Source organism: Onychomys torridus, chromosome 1 (assembly GCF_903995425.1).
Source record: "Onychomys torridus chromosome 1, mOncTor1.1, whole genome shotgun sequence".
Lineage (NCBI taxonomy): Eukaryota > Metazoa > Chordata > Mammalia > Rodentia > Cricetidae > Onychomys > Onychomys torridus.
Genome location: NC_050443.1, coordinates 29,496,926 through 29,521,009, shown reverse-complemented (window position 1 = coordinate 29,521,009; position 24,084 = coordinate 29,496,926). Strand labels below are relative to the sequence as shown.

General features: G+C 41.2%; 1 protein-coding gene across 5 annotated transcripts in view; it reads left to right on the top strand.

Moving 5' to 3' along the window:
* The first annotated feature begins 4,967 nt into the window (after window positions 1–4,967).
* Znf568 (zinc finger protein 568) overlaps window positions 4,968–24,084 on the top strand; it is a 60,258-nt gene continuing 41,141 nt past the window's right edge. For 4 of the 5 annotated variants that reach the window (XM_036177560.1, XM_036177437.1, XM_036177690.1 and 1 more), the window contains exons 1-6: window positions 4,968–5,394; window positions 6,269–6,372; window positions 8,554–8,800; window positions 9,624–9,682; window positions 21,102–21,228; window positions 21,475–21,570. In XM_036177560.1, coding sequence (XP_036033453.1) covers window positions 8,767–8,800; window positions 9,624–9,682; window positions 21,102–21,228; window positions 21,475–21,570 — 316 coding nt within the window. In that variant the 5' untranslated portion in view covers window positions 4,968–5,394; window positions 6,269–6,372; window positions 8,554–8,766. The remainder of the gene's footprint in view (window positions 5,395–6,268; window positions 6,373–8,553; window positions 8,801–9,623; window positions 9,683–21,101; window positions 21,229–21,474; window positions 21,571–24,084) is intronic. The other variant, XM_036177514.1, reaches the window with a different exon arrangement.

The following is a 24,084-nucleotide window of genomic DNA, read 5'->3' as shown; positions in this document are numbered from 1 at the left end:
AATAGAAAACATCCAGCTCAGTGCTTCTCCTCTCTTACTCTCTCATTAAACCTCAAGAAAGGGAAAATATAATGGGTTTCACAAATATAGTATATTTTTAGTAAGATTTTAGAATGTGAGGGGAAAACAAATATAAACGCTCCAAAGAAGAAAAGCCATAAAGAAACTTTCAGGAGGGTTGGGGATTTAGCTCAGTAGTAGAGTGCTTGCCTAGCAAGTGCAAAGCCCTGGGTTCAGTCCTCAGCTCTGAAAAACAAAAACAAAAAAAACCCACAAAACTTTCAGGAACTCAAGTGGCAATGGACTTTTGTCCGGGGGGGGGGGTTGAGACAAGGTTTCTCTATATAGGCCTGGCTGTCCTGGAACTCACTCTATAGACCAGGCTGTCCTCTAATTCACAGAGTTCCACCTGCCTCTGCCTCCCAAGTTCTGGGATTAAAGATGTGAGCCACCACTGCTTGGCTGGCAACAGACTTCTTAATAGCTGCACATGAACCCAAAAGAAAACAAATCAGCCAGGCATCAGTGTTGCACACCTTTAATCCCAGCACTTGGGAGGCAGAGGCAGGCAGATCTCTGTGAGTTCAAGGCCTGGTCTATAGAGTGAGATCCAGGATAGGCACCAAAACTACACAGAGAAACCCTGTCTTTAAAAAAAAAAAGAAAGAAAGAAAGAAAGAAAGAAAGAAAGAAAATAAATAAATAAATAAAACAAATAAATTCTTTACTGCTATTATAAAGGGAAATCAATGCTGACTCATAACTCTACACTTTGTCAACTTACTACATTACTGTGAAGATTAAATTAAGAACTCTTGAGGCTGAAGAGATGGCTTAGTGGTTAAGAGCTTACTGTAGAGGACCTAGGTTTGGTTTCCAGCACTTACATGGTAGCTCACAACTATATGCAACTCCAGTTTCAGGGGTCTGTTGCCTTCTGTTCTTTCAGGAACACACATGGTACATGTACACACAGGCAGGCAAAACACTTATACACATAAATCTTTTTTAAAGATAATTCTCAATCCGCATGGAATTATAAAATTATATCTAATATAATTTTCTTAGGAAGCTATTAGACTATCTTCTATCAAAATCATGAAAAAGAAAAAATATATTTTAGCTAGAGTTTTCTCCAATTGCACCTGGGCCCGGAGCCACTCAGACCCAAGTAAACACACAGACTTATATTTGTTATAAACTGTTTGGCCATGGCAGGCTCCTTGCTATCCAGTTCTTATATCTTAAATTAACCCATTCCTATCAATCTATAAGTTGCCATGTGGCTTGTGGCTTACGGCTACTTTCACATCATGCTTCCTCTGTCTCTGGCTAGTGATTCCTGCTTCAGCCTTCCTGTTCCCAGAATCCTCCTCTCTGCTTATCCTGCCTATATTATACTTCCTGCCTGGCTACTGGCCAATCAGCATTTTATTTACCAATCAATCAGAGCAACACATTCACAATATACAGAAAGACATCCCCAGCAACATATTTAGAAATAGGAATAATGAAGTCTAAGCACAATTGTAAAAGATAACTCTCAGGACAACATCTGGCAGTAGACCAAGAAAACAACTATAAGGAAGATCTCCAGATGTTTGATGATGTGAAAAATAGTATTTATAGGCAACCAATAGGAAAGTTAAATGGATTTGGAAAATAGCCACCATGTACATGAATCCAGAAAAATGTAGAAACAAGTCAATTTACTTTCAGAAAAGCAAAAGCTGTATCAGGAAGAATCCAAGGTCTATGTATTATTTCTCTCAGATTAACAATATCTGTATGATCCTAAATACATGGGTAGTAGTGAGCTAAACAAAATCGTGACATAAAAGTCTACTACATGGATAGGAAATAACAACCATGGCAGGAAAATCTCACTCCACTTATATCTAACCAGAGGTTGCTAGAAAATGTTTATCAGAAAGTCACAAAGGACCATTAACTGAACATATAGAGAAAATGGCAAGAGGGGAAAAAGGGCTACCACAAGTGTGGGACTGAGTAGTGGGCCTGCTATCTTCATAAATTTTTAACATGTCTTAAGTTTGTAATTGACCCCAACATTGATATGTGGTGCACCACTGCATAGTGCTTCCATGTGAGCTATCCTAGTCAATTACTGAATCTAAGGGCGGGAAGCCCTCAGTCTGTGGCTGGCTGACAAATGTAAACTTATGTTTGCTGTCCGACACAAGACTTGTGGCTGCTGTCTGAAGTTAGAGCAGTCTTGTAGGACAGAGGTCCTTAACCAGTGTGTCTGTATTAACTCGGGATAGAATTGAATTATAGGATATCTAGACTGTATCTAAGAATTGGCTATTGTTTTAGAAGAGGACACATATTGCCATCTCACAGAAGAAATAAAGTTACTTCTTTTTGCTTAGGTGGAGCAAGAGGATCCACCTACACCAAAGAGTATGAAATACAATGGTAAGATGCTCTGAAATAATTTTCCCTATATTCTCTAGAGTTTAGAGGGCACCAGACTGGCACCTATTCTCTTACTTGGACCCATCATGGGATAAAGGGACCTCAACAAAAGAGTGCATGACAAAATGCCAAGCTACATGCCAGGAACTGTGACTACTGCTTCAAGTAAAGAGACATACGATTCAGTACACTAATGTGCATTAAGTGGTTTCCAATTAGGGCGTCTCTGAGAAACTCAGAAAAGCACCCCTCAAAGAGAGGAGACAGGCCAACAGTTTTATCAAGAAAATCTTCTAGATATTTCTTCTTCACAATCACGGTTCTAATTGAACAGTCTCTATAAAGACTGCCTATTGGGTAGGAGGAAGAGAAGTTTAGAGAAGAAATCACATCGAACATCTTCCTCCCACACTGCACACTTCAGCTTCTAAAGGATGAAGCAAGCTTAGAGATCTTGAAACCAGAGTGTATTGAACTAGAAGTTGTATTTAGTAAAAATAAAACTGATCACTTGAATGGAAACCATCAAATTATACCAAACGGTGAACAAAACAATCATAAGGACTACACAAATTTTATTTTGTTATTGTTTGTTTTCAGAGACACGGTCTTACTATGTAGTACTGGCTGTCTTGGACCTCACTCTGTAGACCAGGCTGGCCTCAAACTCACAGAGATCTACCTGCTCTACTTCTCGAACACTGGTACTAAAGGTGTGCGCTACCATACCCAGTCAACACACCATACCCAGCCAACATAAATTTTAATCTAGGACAACAGCAGCAAATATTGGGCCATGGTAAGCCAGGAAAGTACTTTACCACTGAGCTCTCTCCCCAGTGCTTAGATCAATGAAAGAGAATAACAAGCTCTGAATTATATTCATGTATATAGAGATACTAGATGTATTTGCAGATTAACAACAGCCCAAAGGATTTTCCAATATCTAGTTTGAGAAAAGGAGAATTAATAAGGTGGGGAGACCTGACCCTTACGTTATAGCATATACAAAAGCCAAATGGGAAGTTGAAACTCATAGCTTTGGGAAATAATAAACAATAGTTGTATGATCTTGAGATTCAGAGGTCTTCTTTTTAAAAAATTAAATTTTAAATTGTGTTTTAAACAAAAATATTTTGCCTGTATGTATGTGCACCCTGGTGCCTGTTGGATCTCCGGGGACTGGAGTTGTTACATATAGTTGTGAGCCACTATGTGGGTGCTGAGAATCAAACCCAGCTCCTCTGCAAGAGCAACAAATGTTATTAACCTCTGAGCCGTCTCGTCAGCCCCTTAACAGATCTTTAATATTTAGAGCTTGACACAAATGATCTGAAGAAAAGTATAATCTCTGGCTCTTTCATGCAAAGAAATATGTGTGTTTTAAAAATGGAACTTAGCAAAACCATTTGCTAACAGGAGAATATTTATGATATTTTTAGTGAAAATGTAAGCTACAGATGGTACATGAAGCATAATCTGATACTGGCACAATATGAAACTCATTAAAATATTAATATTAGTTACCTGTTCAACTTTAATTTTTCTTGGTAATTGCTGAGTTTTGAAATTTCTAAAATAATCATTTATTTATTTAAAATAGTAAATTTCACACTTAAAAAGACAGCAAGCAGAAGAAGAGGCTGTGGTGTGATATTTTTTAGATTAACGCTTCAAGAGGCAGTTTTCAAACAAGTGAACATTACGTGTATGTTGAATATTAGGAACTATTAGTAGGCACAGCTAGTCTTTTCTCCAATGGAGATAATATAGGGATCTATATTCAAATGATAAACCATCACTAAGCAAGTATTTCCAGGAGGCATACAAAAGGAATGCCTTGCCTATTATTTGCAGTTCATCGTGCATTCTTCCCCTCTTCTGGGCAACTCACCTGGCAAAGGGTAAAACTGGGAGCATAAAAAAATAATTGTGACACGCCAGGTTTTTCCTAGGCCAGAGATCATTACCAGTCTCATCCCCATTATCCATCATGCATAGGGAATGGCGATCAGAGACCAGGCATCCTGCCCAATTTGAGTGTCTAGACTCTGAAGGAAAGGTTCCGTTTACCGCTGCCTCGGTTTAGAACCAGACCTCACCTCAGAGACAGTTCGGGGTCAGAGTTCTTAAGTCACCACCAGAGAGGTGACAGGAGTCCCATTGTAACACGCAAGGCGCCACTTAGGTTTAGGCGCACGCAGTCTTACTGAAGCCACAACTCCACAGTAACCAGCCAACAGAATTATTACGGAAGACCCACAAAATCCATTCAGCGCTCTGTGCCCGCCCAGTCCCAGGGCTCCAGCTCGCACGGGCCTCCCCTGTCCTCCCCTGCAGCCCTTCCAGTCGTCCGAGGTCGGAACCTGTAGCACCTAACAGTAACCATACGGTACAAAGCTAGACTCCCTTTGCTTCACTGATCTAAGGGACCCGCCCCGCAAGTAGAAACGCCCGAATTCCTGCGAGAGGCGGGTCAGGCCGCTCGGCTTTCTGGGAAATGTAGTCCACAAAGGTACAGCCACCAAGTGCCCCCCGCGCCTCCTCTGGCTGCTCCCGCAGCTGTTCAAGTCCAGCGCAGCCTCGTTGCCAGCGTCACCATATCCGGCGCTAAAGGGCTCGGCCACCCGGGCGGCCCCGGCCAGCTCTCGGGTCCCTTACACAGGAAACGCAGCCAGAGGGCTGGCCGGAAGTGGGATCGGGCCGCGAGGCCTTCTGGGAGCATCTGTTCTCCGGGACATAACGGACGTGCGCTGCTGCTTGAGTCTCGGACCTGTCCGTGGGTCGCCTGCATGCGGTGTCTCTGGATTGCGTTTCGGGGGCTTGCGGCTGGTGGCGCTGCCGGGACCCCTGCGCAGGAAGCGAGGGGGCGGCCCGAGTGATCCGGTTTGCGCCGGCTGTGGGCTGCGGACTGAGCGCGGGCTCTCGGCCAGAGGACGGACTTGTGAACGTTTGGTGAGTGTGTGTGTGATTCTGATGATTTTGAGGGGTGTCGTTGTGTGGGTGTGGGCGTTGTGTCAAGGTGGTGTTTGGTGGTTTGTGAGTGAGCCAGGGTGTGGTGCGTGAGGGTTGTGTGGCGAGTGTGAGTGATCGTACGGTGTGCTGGTTCTGGCTCTCTTGGGTTTGTAGCATGTGGCATAACGAGAAAGTAAGAAAAAATTAAGTATTTCTTTAAGGATTCCTCCTTCACTGGCCCTCCCGCGTTGGTCTTCCCTCGCCCCAACACTTTGTTCTGTAACTTTTCAGTTTTTCTTTTTATAACTTTCCAAGTTCATTATTATCTAATGGCTTGCATGGCTTATGTTATTTATTTTTATCTATCTATCTATCTATCTATCTATCTATTTATTTATGCCGTGTTGGGGATCAGCCTAGCGCTTCAATTATGCCAGTTTAAAAAAAAAAATCCCTAAGCTCAGTAGCAAACATCAGCTTGGATTCATTCTCTAATTCATGTTAGCAGATCCACTGCATTTAGCTGATCCCGGCTGCATTTGTTTGAATCGCCGAGCAGTAGCATGCATTCAGATCTGCCCTTCATTTGTTTCTTCCGGGCCTCTGGTTAAAAAGAACTGGTTCTGAAGACATTTCTTTTCTCATTGAGTTACTGGATCATTCAAGGGCTCTAAAACCTGCTTCCAAATGTGTCCGTATTACTTTAGCCAAAGAAAAGTTGTGTGGGTAAGCTTGTAATCCATTTACAGTTTGAAGAGGGCAGTGTTACCGAAATAACTGTTTGCCACGTGAAGACACATCAGTCTTCATTCTGGGGCTACCTTTCAGTGCAAGTGTTCTTGCTTGGTAATACTGCTTTCTCTCTCCTTTTCAGTTGCATTTGTCGGGAATTTTATATTCCAAACCCTTTGTCTTTTTGTCTCATGAGAAGTATCAGCTGAGCTTTTAAACTCATTTATCTGGTTTGACGGTTAAAAGGTGAGTTTAATTCTGTTTTATTTATCATAATTACTGAAAAATGTTTTTATTATTTACATTTACTCCTTTTATTTCCTCACTGGCTTGGTTTCTGTTCTTGTCTCTGTATTCTTAACAAAACCTAAACTTAAATACGACATTTAAATGCTTGAGCACCAATAGGGTAGCCATCTTTTTCTGTTATTCTTGGATAGTACATTACTTTCTCCTCCTTTAAAATTCTCAAGCCGTGTGGTAATCCTAGCACCCTGGAGGCTGGAGGAGGCGTTCACATTCAAGGCTGCTTGAGGCTAGTCCAAGGTACAGTGAGAGAGAGACACTGTCTCAGAACGCTGGGTTAAGGGGATATCCCAGACGTATGTTCTTGAAACTGTGGTAAATACACAATATAAAATTCATCATATTAATATTTAATCGTATAATTCAGTAGCATAGAGTACATTTACATGTTATATTTTCATCCTCACTCCCCACCTACTTAAAAATTTGATATTCTTTAAACAATAATTCCCTTTCCTCGTTCCTCCCAATTACAGTACTACCATTCTACTTTCTGTGTCTAAATTTAAGAATTCCAAGTATTTAATGTAAGAAGACATGTACTGCAGGTGTCCTTTTGTAACTGGTTTAATTAACATAAAGTCCTCGACATTCTTGTGGATTAGTAGTGTCAGAATTTTCTTCTAAGCCTAAATAATATGTTGTGCTTGAATAACTCGTTTTAGTCTCTTCATGAATCTGTGAACACATCATCTACTACTTGGCTGTTGCAAATGGCACTGCTATAAACAAAAGGATACAAAGAGTCTGACACTCGCTTTCAGTCATGTTGAGTGTTAGACACGGGAGGAAGATTGCTTGGTTGTTGTTTTTTTAATTGGTTACTCTCTTTTTTTAGGTTTTTTTTCTACCATACTTGTAATGGCTACATATCTTATTTTTAAATCACGTATCATTGACAAAATTAGAAGTAAATTACTGTTCTCATGAAGTTTATATTGGAAAGACAGTGGGTAGATACTATAATATAAATTATACCACTTTTTTTTTTTTTTTTGAGCTGAAGACCGAACCCAGGGCCTTGTGCTTGCTAGGCAAGCGCTCTACCACTGAGTTAAATCCCTAACCCCAATTATACCACTTTTTAGAATTTGAGAATTGTAGAATAAAAAGTAAAGATGTAAACTAGGTAAATGTAGTTCAAAGCCAGCCTGAACTACATAGTAACTTACAGGCCTTCCTGGGTTGCAGAGTAAGGCCCTGATTTAAAAAAATAAAAGTAACAATATGAAAGATATTAGGATGTATCTCAAGCATAACACCAAGCTTCATTAAAACAATCTTTCTGCTTTATTAGTTTTATCATACTGAACAAAGATGCATTCACTTTTTTCTGGGTTTTTTTTTTTCTTAGTAAAGGCTCATAGATGGTAAACTGATTTAGTAGCCATTTCATTTATTTGTATCTGGTATCATGTGACAAGTTTATGATTTTTACTTCAAATGAAAAGCCTTGAAATTCTAAATTACAGTGCAATTCAGATAGAGAACAGCAATTGCTGGATTTTTAATGCAACTCCCTTTGCTCCAACATGGGATTTCTATGACTGAGTATTTTTCAAAAGACTTCATCACCGCATGCTTGTGAGGTGCACACATGTCACAGCATGTGTGTGGAGGTCAGACGACAACTCTGACAACTCTTGGAGACCGTCCTCCCTTTGTCTTTTGATGGGCTCGGAGCAGAACTCAGGTCACCAAGCTCCAACAGTAACTTTGTTGCCAGCCCTAGGTTGTCTGTTTGGTTCAGCATTATGTCTGTCTTTGCATCGAGGCCGAATTTCTGTACTCAGATGTGGAGCATCACTTCATTTCTGGAATCTTGGTGTCTCTGTTGAGTACTTCACTTTAGCCCGAGGTACTGAGTCTGGGTTTGGTCCCTGAGCCCACCTGGCTTTCCATCTAGTATCTCTAGCCAGTGACTCAGAGTCTGAGTTGCAAACAAGGGAGTGAGTGTTGGGGCAGTATTAGTTATCTCCTGGTATGTATCACATTGTCTGAAAACGTAATGTTGAAACAACAGTCACCTACTGGAAAATACTGACCACCGTGGCTGTCTCTGAGGCTGGCTATGACAAAGCCTGCGAGAATGCAGGAGGCAAATTTGATTTCTGGTCTAAGCCTACAGGTCCTACCACCCCTACACTAAGACAGACCTGTGGTGTGAGTGTGAAGCCTGAGAACAGGTGTCTGCCATCTTCTGACTGAGACCCACACCAGAAGCTCAGGAGTCTTGGGCAGGGGTGGACTCTGACCATCTTGACCAGTCCTTCCCAGAGCCAGCAAGATCCAAATGACATCTCAACCTTGAAATACCAGCGACAGCTGTACAACATGGAGTGTTTGACCCAGACCATGTGGAGAAGAGGTGAGGGCAAGAGCAGAGCGTGGGTCCTTGGGAAATGTGAGAGTTTGGGAAGCTTGATGCTCCTGTCATGGAAGTTCACATGGGTTTTACTGACTATACAGGATAGACATCTTATTTTGTTAATTTGACTGATTTTTTAAAATTTCATATTTATTTATTTTGTGTGTTTGTATCTATGCATGTGCATGTATGTAGGCTCAGGCATTCCACAGTGCATGTGTGGAGGCCAGAGGAAAACTTGCAGGTATTGGCTCTCTCCTAGGAATGGAACTCAGGTTGTCAGGCTTGAAGGCAGGTACCTTCACCTGAAGAGCCATTTTACTGGCTCATCCTTTCTTAAACAATTTATTTTAATGTATTTTAAAACATGGTCTTATAAACTGGAGAGAGGCGTTTCCTGTTTCATCCCTTATTCCTGGTCCTACTTCTCAGCTACAGCTACTTGAACATTTTTACCTGGGTATTATTCATTGTCATTTTTCTGAATAACATCTATATATGGCTAATTTTTGATTAATCAGATTTTTACACTTTGTATCATCAGGTCAGGACTTTTTCTTAAAGAAATACTGTATTGCTGCTCTGTAGCCAGTAGGGTCATTGGACAATTTATTAACCTCCTGAAATTACATCAGACCACAAGTGTAAGTTTAGTTCTCTTCATACATTTGTCTGGAGTCTCTGGAGATTGATGTGGTACTTAACATTTCTCATGGTGCTAAGGATCAAGTTTCTAGAGGATCTTAGAGCATCTGGTCATAAAGCTCTCCACATTCCTTTGTCTGGAATTCTGAGCAAATCTCTTTTGCTTCTCTTTCCTCAGCTTGGTGTTCCCAGGACTCTGCACTTTGCCAGAAAGAAGAGGACATGACCAGATCTTTTGTACGTCCAAAACATAATTTTTCCCGGCTTTGTTTTGCAGTGCAGTTGTTGTGAGTTCCTATAATCTACTGCTAAGCTGGGAAAAATGAAATGAAAGAAAAAAAAGATTTAAAAAAAATGAGAGCCAGGGGAAAGGAAGTACGGTGTGAAGAAATAAGTGCTGCAGGATTAACTGGTTGGGTTCGAAGGTGAATGTTATCTAGAGAGTCAAAGCAAACAGACATAAAATCCATTCCATAACTTGTAGTTTCTGAAGAAAAAAAACTAAGGAAAGCAAAAGCTTTTTGTTGTCACTGAAACCAAAAAATAAATTCTAAAATAGTTCCATGATTTTTTTTTTTTTTTTAAAGCTCAATTTTTACAAGTCAGTCTTGGCCAAAGAAAAATTATGTAGAATAGTATGTGGAGTTGCATGTCTCTTTGGAACAGTCCTACTCAAATGTTTTTTGTTTGTTTTTCAGTTTCAGCTTTTGGTAGCAAGTTAAACTAAATTATATGGATATTCTGTGGCATCCTTGTGATTCTGTTGTTTGTGGCCTTCCAACTCTTCATCGTTAATGATCTTAGAAGATGCAGTATTCTTTTTTTGTTTTTGAGATAAGGTCTAGCTGTGTAGCCTTGACTTGTCTGGAGCTTGCTTTGTAGAACAGGCTGGCCTCAAACTTAGCGGTGTTCCTCCGTCTGCCTCTGCTGCTCAAGTGATAGGGTTAAAGCACATGCCACCAGACCTTGCCAGAATTCTTTCTTAAAACAACCTTTATTTTATTTATGGGGGGGGGGGGGCAATATGTATGCCATGTGTAAGTGTGGAGGTCAGAGGACACTCGTTGGAGTCAGTTCTGTCCTTCACCATATGGTTCCCAGAGATTGAACTCAGACCATCAGGGTTGGTATCCAGTACCTTACCTTCTGAGCCATCTCACTGGCTCAATGCAGTGTTCTTGAGTCTTTCTGTTTCTATATTTGAAGTTGGTCATCTTTTATTTTGAACTTTTATTTCTTGGCTACCTTTTTCTCATCATCATGAAGCAGACAGACTCTTTTTGCTGTATGATCTAGAGCAGTGGTTCTCAACCTTCCCAATGCTGCCGTCCTTCAATACGGTTCCTTCCTCACGTTGTGGTGACCCCCAACCATGAAATGACTTTTGTTGCTACTTCGTAACTTCGTTTTGCTACTGTTATGAATCATAATGTAAATATCTGTGTTTTCCGATGGTTTTAGGTGACCCCTGTGAAAGGGCCATTCAACCCCCAAAAGGGTCACAGCTCACAGGTTGAGAACCACTGATCTAATGGCTCATAGGATTTTTTCTCCTGTTGGCGTAATGTTTCTCTAGCCTTAAACAGACTTAAAAGTTCAAATTTTGACTGGTGACTGACTATAAATGCATGATAATGGATGGAGAAGTCTCTTACTTTCTTTGTGCCTCAGTTTCTTAATCTAAAATGGGGATAGTAATGGAACTCATCCCATAAGAATGTCTGGTTGTCAAGGGTACCAGTGCTCCATAGTTGACTGGCACTGCTTATTCTCTTTATCTATGGAGTCTCTCCTTTCTGAGCTGCTCTTTGGATGTGCTGATTCTGTTCAGTACACCAGTATAACCTAGAAGACAGAGGAAAAGATTGACTGATTTGGGTTACTTCAGTAAAACTTCCATAACTGTTGTGAGAAGGGAAAACTAGGGTGTGTATGTACATGTATTTACATAACAGAGACTATGAGGGTCCAGCCCCTAGATAGTCCCCTCCCATGGTCTGGGAAGAATCTACAATCAGCTGATGATTCATAATCTTTGACAATACCAAATGAATCTACATACACGATACTCTTTAGTCCATACACTTTATTATTCTGAATCAGTTCTCTCTATACAGCGCCTACTCTGCTCTCATGCCTATCTCCTTTCTTGCCTCATTTCTCTCTGTGTTTATCTGCTGTCCCCTCTAAGTTCTATCTTAATTCTCTCATCTTTGTTCTGCCCTATCTAGGTTCTCATCTATCTGGTTCTTTCCCATCTTACTCGCCCATCTCCTCCTTTCTCATCTTGTTTGTCCCTATTGGGCTCTTCCTCATCTTCCATCTTGTTCCTCTAGTACTCTCTTCTAGCCCTTCAATCCAGCTCTTCCCCATCTAGTTCTTCCATTCTCTTTTTCTCTTCTCTGTCTAGTTCCCCTCTGAAAACAACACTGCCTTTTTATCCCTTTGACCCTTATCTCTCCAAACTATCTCTGCTCCTGCCATTTCTGGCAAGTGAGCTCAGTCACTAGGCAACTTGGCTCGGCAACTTCTGTCACAGCTAGATATACCTGTAAGTTGGAACCCTTTAGTTCTGAGTTAATTGTTAAGGGTGGTTCTAAAACTAGAGATAAGACTTTGGAAAGGAGAAAGTTAAGCTTAATTAACATATCTGCCAGGCCTTCTCAAACTGATAGTCTGGATGTTTAAGTCTGTTCTTAGAGAGTACAGAGGTATTTCTGATAAGATACCATCTGGGGAAGATCCTGGCCAGATGCTGCCAATGAGATAATGACAGAAAGGCCTGAAATTAGGGATCCTGGCTGCATAGAAGGTTATCTAAATAATCCTTTAGTAGAGGGGAAATTGTGCCCAGTGAACGATGGAAAAGCTATTGCACACGAGAAATTCATAGTAGGAAACGGTTAATAATCAAAAGCCAAGATCACCAAGGCTCCTGGAGCCTCAGCTTGACCTCTGGAAGGCCCTTGGCTTCTTCCAGGTACTAGCTTGTCATAATCAGGTGAGATCCCACTTCATATACTTTTGGGGCTTGCAACATTTACACACACACTGGTAAAACCTCCATACCTGTTACGAGAAGGCAAGGCTAGGGAGTTTTTTAATATCTATGTATATACATGTATTTACACATATATATCAGGAACAATGACCAGTTTCAAACTCACTGTAGAATCAGGATATAGATGTTGTCCATGGAAGTTCTTAACTGTGTATGAATAGATTACATACCAGTTAGAAGAATCCTCTACAGGACTGTGTGCCACAGCTTTGTGACTGTTGTGTTCCAGATTATTCTGCTATGAGCTCTGTATAGCTTAATTCATGTAGCCATAATCCGAAGGCTGTGACATAGATGTTATTTTAGTTTTTATAGACACAGGAAGTGAAAACGGCTAAGAAGCCTATAGAATCATGTGCCCGTGTGTAATGAGCTCAGGGTTCAAGCCCTCACAACTTGACTCTAGTACCCACACTCTGGGTTTTGCCATTTGGTCTATCCCTGTCATTTGTCCTTTTTATTTGTACCTTAGTGAATCTGTTTTGTTAGGTTAAACCCCTGTTACTTGCTATTGATCTGGATGTTTTGTATATGTATATAAAGGGAGTTGATGCATTAAAGAAAACAGTTAAGTTGTAATGCACTGATTGCATGTCTTACACAGTGAGGCTGAGCTATAGCTCAGTTGATAAAGTGCTCTGCTAGCATGCACAGAGAGCACCTGTATTGGATCCCAGCCCTGCTGCATGAACTAGGCGTAGAGGCAGGAGGATCAGAAAGTCGAGATCACCCTTGAACATAGAGCAAGCCCCGGGCAGCCTGGTCTATTTCCTTGTAAGTCTGTCATTTGCTTTGACTTTTTGCCAGAGTTGCAAGGTTTGTTTTTGTTTGTTTGTTTGTTTTAATATGGGGTTTACTAATTTATTGGAGCCACTGGGAAAGAACTGGGCTTTGTTTTTTGGGTGTTTTGTTTTGTTTTGTAAACACCTTTTTCTGGTTTCTATTCCAGAGGGTGATCCATTTCTAAAACCTTCATTGAATGGTTGAGAGCAGTGCTACTTTCCAGATGAGGAAATTGGGAGGCTCAAATTTGCTGTTTGTGAAGGTTACACAGTCAATTCTGAGCGAGGATTAGGCTTACATTATTGGAACACAGGGCATTGTTATTAACCACTAAGAACATCTAAACCAGGCTTCATTTGAGTATCTATACTACCTTGAGATTTGGTTTGCAGCCAAGAATGTGTCAATTATCTATCTTACATGCTTTGGGGTTTTTTGTTTTGTTTTGTGTTTGTTTGTTGTGTGATATAACACACATTTATTGTCCTTCCTAGGGTCCCTGGTTAACTGCTTGGGCTGCTCTGCTTGGAGGTTGATGTGGGCTGTGCAGGGAGCTCAGGTCTGCTCTGTGTGTTACTTGTGGATGACAGGGCTGCAGCTCCCTGAGTCAGGCTCTTTGTTGCATCACTAGACTACACAAGTCAGGTTAAAGGGCGGAATCATGTGTGAGTGTTTGCTTATCTGTGCACTAACATTCCTTTAACCTCAGCAAATGGCTGGGACTAGCCCACATTAGTAGGTGGGACATTAGGTAAGCAGAGTGTAAGGTATGCTCAGTAGTCAGTTTATCGTGTAACATCTGAAAGTAGCTTTTGCAGCGCTGTATCAAACCCAAGTCCTCATGCATGTTATACAACATCCTCGGCTCATGAAATTATTTTATGCTGAGATTTAAAGGATCCTAAACATAGAGAATGTAATTTCATAACTTAAAAAAAGAACTGACATATAAGTTACATGTCATAAAATTACCTCAAGTAGTCACTCATTTTTTTTTATTATATTCATAGCCATAAGCATATTGTTAGAACATTTTTATTACCCTAAAAAGAAACCGTGTATTTGCTAGCCCTCACTTCCCATTTCCCCCCAAGGCTCCAGTGTTGACAAGCACAAGTATACTTTCTTTCTGTGTAGAACTGTGTGCCTGTTACAACTTTTCATATAAATAGTCTCACATAACATAAGACACAATGTTTTCAAGGTTTGTTTGGGTTCCGCAGCTTGTATCAGTATCAGTACTTCATTTTGTGTGTGTTGTATCTGTACATACTCATGGGGGGCATGCTTGCATGTGTGTGCATATGTCTGTAGAGGCCAGAGGTGCACACCAGATGTCTTCCTTAGTTGCTCTCCACCATTTGTTTTTCCACCTTTTCTTTTTGAGACAAGGTCTCATTATGTATCCATGGCTGGCCTCCAACTCACAGCTCCTCCTGCCTCAGCCTCATAAGTGCTGAGATTAAAGGCAAGTAAGTGCTTCTGTGCCCAGCCTTGGTTTCTCCCTTTTTTTTTAAATTGTACTTGTTTTCTGGGCATGGTGATACACACCTTTATTCCTAGTACCCAGAAGGCAGAAAGGCAGGCAGATCTCTGTGAGTTCAAGCCCAGCTTGATCTTCATAATGAGACCCTATCTCAAAAACAACAAGAATTACACTTGTTTATTGAGGTTTGGGGGGGCATGTGCCAGGACCTACATGTAGAAGTCAGAAGGTTCTTTCCTTCCACCTTGTGGGTCCTGGGGATTTAACTCGGGGTTGTTAGTCTTGGCTGCAAGTGTCCTTATCCACTGAGCTGTCTTGCTGACCCAGGTTGTCTTTTCTAAATTAATTTACTATGTGGGTTGGGGTAGGTGGATGAATGTGTGCATACCACAGGGAGCACACAGAGGGGACAGGACAACTTTAGGAGTTGGTTTTTGGCTTCCACATGTTGAAGCAAGGTCTCTCTTGTTTCTGCTGCTGTGGTGTGTACTCCAGGATAGCAGCCCCACAAGCTTCCCCCAGATTCTCTTAGGTCTGCCTCCCTCTCACCATAGCAGTGCTGGATTACAGGTGTGTATCACCACATCCAGCTTCTTATATGACTTCCAGAGATGAAACTCGGGTTATCAGCCTTGCTCAGCCACTTCCCAAGTCCTAAATTGATTTGTCTTTTATTAAATTTGCAAGAGTTTTGTTTTTTATTTTTTATTTTTTCCATATCATGTTCAAGAAAACAATGCCTAGCCTAGCCTCTTAGTTTCTCTAGGCTGCATTGGATGAAGAATTGTCTTGGGCCACATATTAAACACACAAACACTAGCAAAGAATCGTAAATTAAAACCATGTGTAGGACAGATGAAATGACAGCAGATAGAAATATTTGCTGTGGTTATTGAGGCTGGGGATAGAGTGCTCTCCTAGCAATCCCTGAGACCCGCATAATGGAACTTAAGAACTGACGCCCTCGGCCGGGCAGTGGTGGTGCACACCTGTAATCCCAGCACTCGGGAGGCAGAGGCAGGTGGATCTCTGAGTTTGAGGCCAGCCTAGTCTCCAAAGCCAGTTCCAGGAAAGGCACAAAGCTACACAGAGAAACCCTGTCTCGAGAAAACAAACTAACAAAAAAGACCAAGAACTGACGCCCTCTGACCTCTACACCCAGGTATATGTGCACAGCATCTCACATAAAAAGTAAATAAGCATAATAATTTTTAAAGTGTCAAATGTTCATGATGTCCTCCACCATAAATAGCAAAAAATAGTCCTCACATAATCTTAATTATTTTGTGCCCCATTCAGAGACTTTAAACTCATCAAGCAGATCCACATTTTACAGTCACTAATAAGAAAACTAACATATCTGTGAGTAATAAAACTTCAGTGATGGGATGTACTTTTATTATCAATGTAAAAGAAGAGAGGCCAGCTGACACGAAACTACTGGAATACTGACACCGAAACTAACACAGCGCTGTCTGGTTTGATGGATATAGTTGAAGGTCTCCAAGTGTTCATCAGATACTTTGGTTCTAATTTTAATTTTTAGTGTGTTTCGTTCTTGAAAGTAGTTTCTCAGGAGCTGGGGAAATCAGCTAAGAGCACTTGTCACTCTTGCAGGGGACTAGGTTCAATTTCTAGCACCCACATGGTCGGTTACAACCTTAGTTAATCCCAGCTCCAGGGGATCCAACAGACATGCATTTGCTGCATATACGTGCATGCAGGCAATATTCATGCACATAAAGTAAAATAAATTTAGAATAAAATTAGAAAAACAGGAGCCATCTCTTTAGTTCTCATCAGTGTCTCCAGTAAGTTGGCAGATGGAGCCACATGGGTAGGATCAGTCCTGCCATCCACTGCTCAAATACAACTTCAGACCAGCAGCTCTGATGTCCAGGCTTGTTTTGGTGGATGTGCCGGTGTCTTCATTCCCTGTGCAGTCTGGTGAGACAGACTGACTTCAGAAATACCTTTCTAGGACTGAGCAACATTCTCCCCATGCTGCTTAGCAAATTCTCCCTTAGGAAATTGTCTTGACTTCCTTTGCTATTAAGTGTGCTGCTGTGTAACTAATTAGCTTTCACAGTGGAATCTGAGAGGAACTTTAACATTATTTATTAGTGCACACATGCCACAGTGTACTGGTGGAGGTCAGCAGACAGCTTTTGCAAGCTCATTTTCCTCTTCTGCTGTGGGTTGGGGGTTCGAACTCTGGTTATTAGATTTGTATGGCTGAGTCATCTTCCCAGCCCTGAGATATAACTTAAAAATAAATGTCGAGAAGAAAAGGCAGACTGTTTTCCATGTTGCTGTTTTCATCTCAGGACACATTCTCAAGACACATGGAATTTGGCAGCATGTTTTGCATATAATGCCCTTTTTTTGTTTTGTTTTTGTTTTTTGAGACAAGGTTTCTTATTGTAGCCCTGGCTGTCCTGGAACTCACTCTGGTTGACACCAAGCTGGTGTCAAGCTCACAGAGATCCTCCTGCCTCTGCCTCTCAAGTGCTGGGACTAAAGGTGTGCACCACCATGCCCAGTTATATAATGCCTTCTTAAAGTCTTTGCACTTGCCCAAATTCCCTACAGATTAATAAAAACGCCTGTTTGCATCAACAAATAAGTAGTAAGGTATCGGTTTTTGTTGAACAATCTTTCTTCACCTATAGTCTTTTTGTTGGGGGTTGTCTTTTGTTTTTGTTTGTTTGTTTGGCAGTGTTATAGAAACCATGTTGAGATTTTTTTTTTTTTTTAAAGGACAGTATTTGTTTTCATTGTACAAATTAATTGACAGGAAAATACAAAGCAGGGTTTGGACCCTTCCATCTCTCAACTGTGTAGCAGGTTTGAGGCCATCCTGGACTACAAGAGACCCTTTCTAAAACAACAAAAAACGACTCACCATTCTGTTCTTCTGTTGCATGCTCTATTTAAATTCTTGAACTACTATTTGTATCTTATTCTTTACTTAGGTTTGACAAGTGTTTGTTCAACTTATTGAAAGCATTAAGGTATTAAGTTTTTATAAATTAAGGCATATAATCACATATAATATGATGTTCGCATGTACACACATAGCCTTTTAAAGTGTAAGATTAATTTATTTTTGCGTATCCATTCTTAAATACCAAGTATTTGCACTAAAGATTTTTTTCCCCATGAGCATTTTATTTACTGTTTTTATGTGTGTGAGTGTATGGTCTGCATGTATGTCTGTGCATCACCTCTGTGTGGTGTCCCAGATCTCTAGTTACAGAGGGTTCTGAGTTACCATGTGGGTGCTGGGAATTGAACCTGGTCGTCTGAAGAGCAGAGTGCTCTTAACTACTGAGCTATATCTCCAGCCTTAGCTAAAGGGGTTTTGTTTTTTAATAATTCCCTCGTCATATAAAGTCTTCCCCCCCCACTTTCGTTTTTGAGACCAGTTTCCCTATATTGTCCCTGCTGGTGTTTATCTTGACTTCACATGTAATTACAGAGATAGGCCAAAATCTCAAATAGTTCTTGTGAATATTTGATGAGTTTGGTTGGTCTGATTTTGGGCAGTAACAAGAAGAATGTTTCATGTTTGTATTTGTGATGCAGTGATCACACAAACTATTGCATCCAAGGCTAGTTTTCCATGTCTGGTTTTCTCCTCACCCTTTGTCCTGCTGTTTTATCAGTCTTCTCTGTCAACTTTGGACTGTGTGCTGCAATGCTTAACTTTGGACTGTTTGGTGTCTTTTTCCTATGAATTCTTGTCATGGATGATGCACCTGTTTTCCACAAAGCCCCAGCTATAGAAAGAGTTTCAGGTCCAGGAGTCCTTGTGTGTCCATTTAACATCTTAAATTGTTACTTGTAGCGTTCAAAGACCCTTCCTGCTGATTTGAAGAGAAAGCATAGCATGATGGGTAAAAACCTATAGCTGTACAGCCACATTGCTTGGCTCTATCCTATGCTAACCTTGTGATGGGGGTGCATCACTTTAGCATCAGTACTTTTAACTTTTAAATAGATAGTGTTAATACCTACTCGTAGCCTTTTTAGGAAAATTTTGAAAGTTAATATGTAGCTGGGTGTGGTATTGCATGCCTTTAATCACAGCTCTCAGGAGGCAGGGGCAGGTAGAATTCCAGGCCAACCAGACCTACACAGCAAGTGTCTCAAAGCCAAGTAAAGTTACTATGCCAAGAGAAATTACTGTGTTGCCTCACATATCTTAAATACTCTGCAGATGATAGTAATGCCAGTAGAGTATTGATGACAGGAATGATCTTAATAGCGAAGAGATCAATTCCTAGAAGCATTTATTGCAGCTCAGTCCATATCGGGGACTATGAGGGTCCAGCCCCTCAATAGTCCCCTCCCAGGGTCCGGGAAGAATCTACAAGCAGTTGATAATTAATCTTTGATGAAAAGAAATGAATCTATGTACACGAAACTCCTTAGTTCATGCACTTTATAATTCTGTGATAGTTCTCTCTCTACACAGCTTCTATTCTGCTCTCATGGCTAGCTCCTTTCTTGCCTGATTTCTCTCTATATCTATCTACTGTCCCCTCTAGGTTCTATCTTAATTCCTTCATCTAGTTCTGTCCATTGTAGGTTCTCATCCATCTAGTTCTTTCCCCTATCAGCTCCTCTCCCATCTCCTTCTCTCTCATCTGGCTCTTCCTCATCTTGTTCTTCCCCATCTGGCTCTTCCTCATCTTCCATCTCATTCCTCTAGTACTCTCTTCTAGCCCTTCAATCTAGTTCTTCCCCATCTCAGTTTGTTCCTCTCAAGTTCTTACCCACCTAGTTCTTCCATTCTCTTTTCTCTGTCCGTGCACTGGAAGTCCCGGTATAAAAAGGGAGGGTCCGAGCTAAATTGTGTAAAGCTATTACTTAATGTCCACCTGACCAAGTGGTGTCCCTTTGTGGAATTTACCTTAAGTCAGGAGACTGGTATGTGGGCTGCTATCACAGTTAGTCCTTGAAAGTTGGGTGCCCACCTGGGCGGTGTCTCCTTCTGGAATTTAAGTCAGGAGACTTGCACGTGGGCTGTTATCATTGTTATCCTCGGAATTTGGGCGCCCACCTGGGCGGTGTTTCCTGTAATCCTTGAAAGTGGCTAAGGGAGATATCTGATTCCAGAGGAAGCCTTTCCTGAGGCTGTTCTCCAAATACTTGGAATGTGTATGTCCAGAGAGTGATCAGTCCACACTGTTAGCCCTTCTTAGAGAAAAGTCAATTGGGAAAACTATGAAGGCACACATGATTTTCATAACAGAAGACAGCTGATATATAACAAGCCAAGTAACACCAAAAACTCCTTGGGATTTGGCTTCCTCTGGAGGAAATCCTTGATCCTTCCAGGTAGTGACTTTGCCATAACCAGCTGAGTTCTTAGGATACACTCCTGTGGCCTGCAGCAAGTCCATCTGTAATTGTCATTTTATCTCACCACCTTTCTGCTGTTGAATGAATTCTTCCCAAAGAGTGGCTGTACAGATGCTTTCCTTTCTTACAAACATCCCAGATAAACCACTTTTCCTTTTTACTTGGATATTAGACATTGTAACAGTTGAAAAACAAGAACTAGTCATTAAGTCACATTCTTCTCCAGAAATACTCAACATGTTTTTATTATTTCCATTATGCTAGCATCACAGTGTTAATCCTCATAAAACCTTGAGTCTGTTTCTCCGATGTTTCACTGAGTCCTCTCTAGCCCCGTTAGCACTCTATTGTGTTCTCTTGAACCGTTCACACTTGCCGGCCGTGGTTTACTCCAGTTGTAGGTTGCTGACTCACACATTCTCTTCCTCTTCATCCTATGTCTGACTGCGCACTAGATGCTTTATCTAGAAGTCCAGGGGTTGGGGATTTACAAGCGCAAGGCCCTGGGTTCGGTCCTCAGCTCTGGCAAAAAAAAAAAAAAAAAAACCAATAGAAGTCCAATAGGATTTCTAAGCTTTACCTTTTCAATATTCATGCCTTTCCTGCCTGCCTGCCTCTTTCTTTTGCCCTTTGCCCTGCCCTGTTTCCTTCCTCACTAAATGAAATACCTATTGCCTGTCAGCTCTGAGCTGCTTACTCCTGACTCATGTCCGGCTGTTTGAGCCCTGACACAGTAAGAAGTCAGTGCCCACTGCCCTCCACTAATGATTGAGGATGAATGAATGCCTGCTCGCTCAGTAATTACCCCTTTATACTGCGAAACTTGGTAACTATGAAGACTTCAAAAACAATTTTTAACAAGCTTTGACTTCTGGTTACTTGCTAAATGAATTCTTATTTTGATCACAGGCCCTAATTTTGATGACTCCTGATTAATTGAGATTGTGTTTTTATAGAAAACAGTGACTTTCAAGGACGTGGCTGTGGACCTCACCCAGGAGGAATGGCTGCAAATGAAGCCTGCCCAGAGGAGTTTGTATCGAGATGTGATGCTAGAGACCTACAGCAACCTAATAACAGTAGGTAAGGGGAGCTTTCTATTACCATAGAATTTCTGGGTCCTGCAGTATGTGGAGACTGTAGTTTGCTGGATGAGCCTTGTCTTCCTTCAGGATGACATGTGCTCCAACCTTGAGGTAGATCCTAAAGACTTACGTCATAGTACAAGTTCCTTGAGTCTCCTCTTTGGTAAGTCTTCGGGACCCCAGGACTCAGCCCCAGATCGTCCCTAGCATTAATATGCAAGTTCTTTCCTGTTTCCTGTAACAGGTTGTCAAGTCAACAAGCCAGATGTGATCTTGAAGTTGGAGCAAGAAGAGGAGCCATGGGTGCTGGAGGAAGAAATGTTTTGGAGACACTCTCCAGGTGAATAAGTGAGAGGTAGCTCTGAGTGAGAAAGCCATATGGCAGTTAGTTAGTTGTTCAGTGACGGGTGGCTTCCATTTCACATTTCCCAAGACTGTGTTAAAGGCCCTAGTCTTCTAAATGACAAATACTGTGTGTGACATATCATTTGTTAGAGTGTGTGACATTCTATTCTAGGAATAACTTTCCTATTAGAGTTACGTTCTTTTTTAAAACATTTTAGAGGGGCAGTAACCCCTTGTGATTTCAGGATGCCTACCTTCCGGTGTGTTTGCAGCTTACGTTTATGATTATTGTTCTTTTGTATGATCTTCCCACCGTCCCTCCCTCATGTTGGTAGTTTATTTCCTTACATAGTCAGCATTTCATGGAGTGTGGTATTGAAAATTAGCTTTGTTTTGTACTTGGTGTCCTTTAGGTTGGGCTTCCCTGCACTCTGGAAAGCTTCAGCCTTGTGTTTTATAGTAAGCCGAACTTCCAGTTGCACTTCCGACCTCACAGTCCCTGGTTGAGAAGCTTAGGTTCCTGGCTTAGGAATCCTGTGGTGTCCTTCTACTTATCCATATCCTCCCTTTAATATTTTGAAAATAGAGCATATGCCTACTTGGTTAAAAACTGCAAACCATCCAAAAGATACATTAAAAAGTGTCCATTTATCCTTCCTTTCTGCAGTTGCATTCACCTCTTTCTTTTCAGAGCTCTCTAGTTTATTTTGCCATATGTATTTTAGATTTAACTAACTGTCTTATTTAGAGAAAACCATGATGAATTTGTCTTAGGACTATGCTGGATATATGAATTAACTTTAGTGGTTTGTCAAGTTCTTACTTTGTTTTGTTCTATCTACTTTGAGAAACGGAACTTTATAAATTCTCTTTTGTAGTTCTTGTATATTGTTTGTTAAGTTTATCCAAGTATTAGACAAGAAAGAAAAACAAGAATTGAAAAGGGATGGTTGGCAATGGTGGCACACACCTTTAATCTCAGCATTCGGGAGGCAGAGGCAGGTGGAAGCCAGCCTAATTTACAGCTCCAGGACAGCCAGGGCTACACAGAGAAACCCTGTCTCAAACAAACAACTGAAAAGGTAGGTGGGGGAAATGGCCCACTAGTTAAGAGCATAGGCATGTTAACAGTGCACAAAACAAAGTCTACTTACATGGACCTTAGAATTTAGTGAACTTTTGTGTGTTTGCTTGAATGGGTTTTTTGTTTGTTTGTTTGTTTTTGGGGGGGGTTGTTTGTTTATTTATTTGTTTTGAGGCTGGATCTCTAGAGAACCCCATGCTGTCCTTTAAATCCCTTGAACTTCTGATCCCTCTGCCTCTACCTCTCAAGTGCTGTGTTTATATAGAGATCAAACCCAGGACTTTGTGCATGCTGGGCAAATACTTTACCAACTGAGCTGCATCTCCAGTGCATAATTTATTTTGTATATAAGAAAATAATACCTTTGGGTACTAGAAAAATGACTCAGCAGTTAATAGCAGTTGCTCTCTTGCAGAGGACCCATGTTTGGTTCCCAGCACCTGCAGTAGGCAACTCACAACCACTGTAACTCCAGCCCCAAGAGTTCTGAAACCCTCTTCTAGTTTCTTGAGTACCTGCATGCAGGTGGCACACATCCATACACTCGAATGCACATTAAAGAATTAAAGATATAAAGAAAATACCCTTTTAACTTTGACATTTGACAAATTACATTTGACAAGATTGGCTGTATCTAAAATTCTTAAGCCATACTTTCTTTCCCAAAGACTTATTGTGGGTAGTTTCCGTGAGCTTTAGGCAATTCTGTGTAATTCCCCACTTTTAAATATTGTTGGAAAGGAAGTCTGGTGGTTTCTGCTCATACATCACTTGATCTGTTTGTCCACACAAGTAAATCCGGGTTTAAAGGTGGGGGCTGCTCTGTTGTATTTTCTTGAAAGTTTGAGGAGCGGTGCCAATTATGATCAGTGTTTCCTTTTGACTCGTGGCTCTTTCTCCCTTTGTCCATTTGTTTGTTTTGTTTCCAGTTCTGGGAATCAACCCCCCTTATGCATTCTAAGCACAGAACACCCCAACCAAACAACTCCCCAGCCCAGAGAGTCATGGTTTTGCTTTTTATACTGTTATTATATAGATTTGATAGCTGCCCCTTTTTGATTATCATTGTTCATCCTTAAATGGAGGTATTTTCATTACAAAAGAAATGTTCTGAGCTAATAGGAAACCTTTGTGCCTCACATTGACGGTGTCATTGGGTTCAGAGTTGGGTTATCCATCGCCCCAAGCTGAAGGGTTATCATTTTCATGAGTCCTTTAGTGTTCAGAGTCCCTCCTGCCCCTATGCCAATAGTCTGTTGTAGTAGAATAAGGGTTATTTGCATCTGCTTCCTCCTCGCTTGTGCCTTCCTTGCCCTTTGTCAGGACCAAGTGAAGTCCATTAGGCTCCTCCCACCAATGTCAGCACTCCTGGATCTCAGAGTTGCAAATTATGCTCATGTTTTGCAGGACTCTCTTCCCTATGAA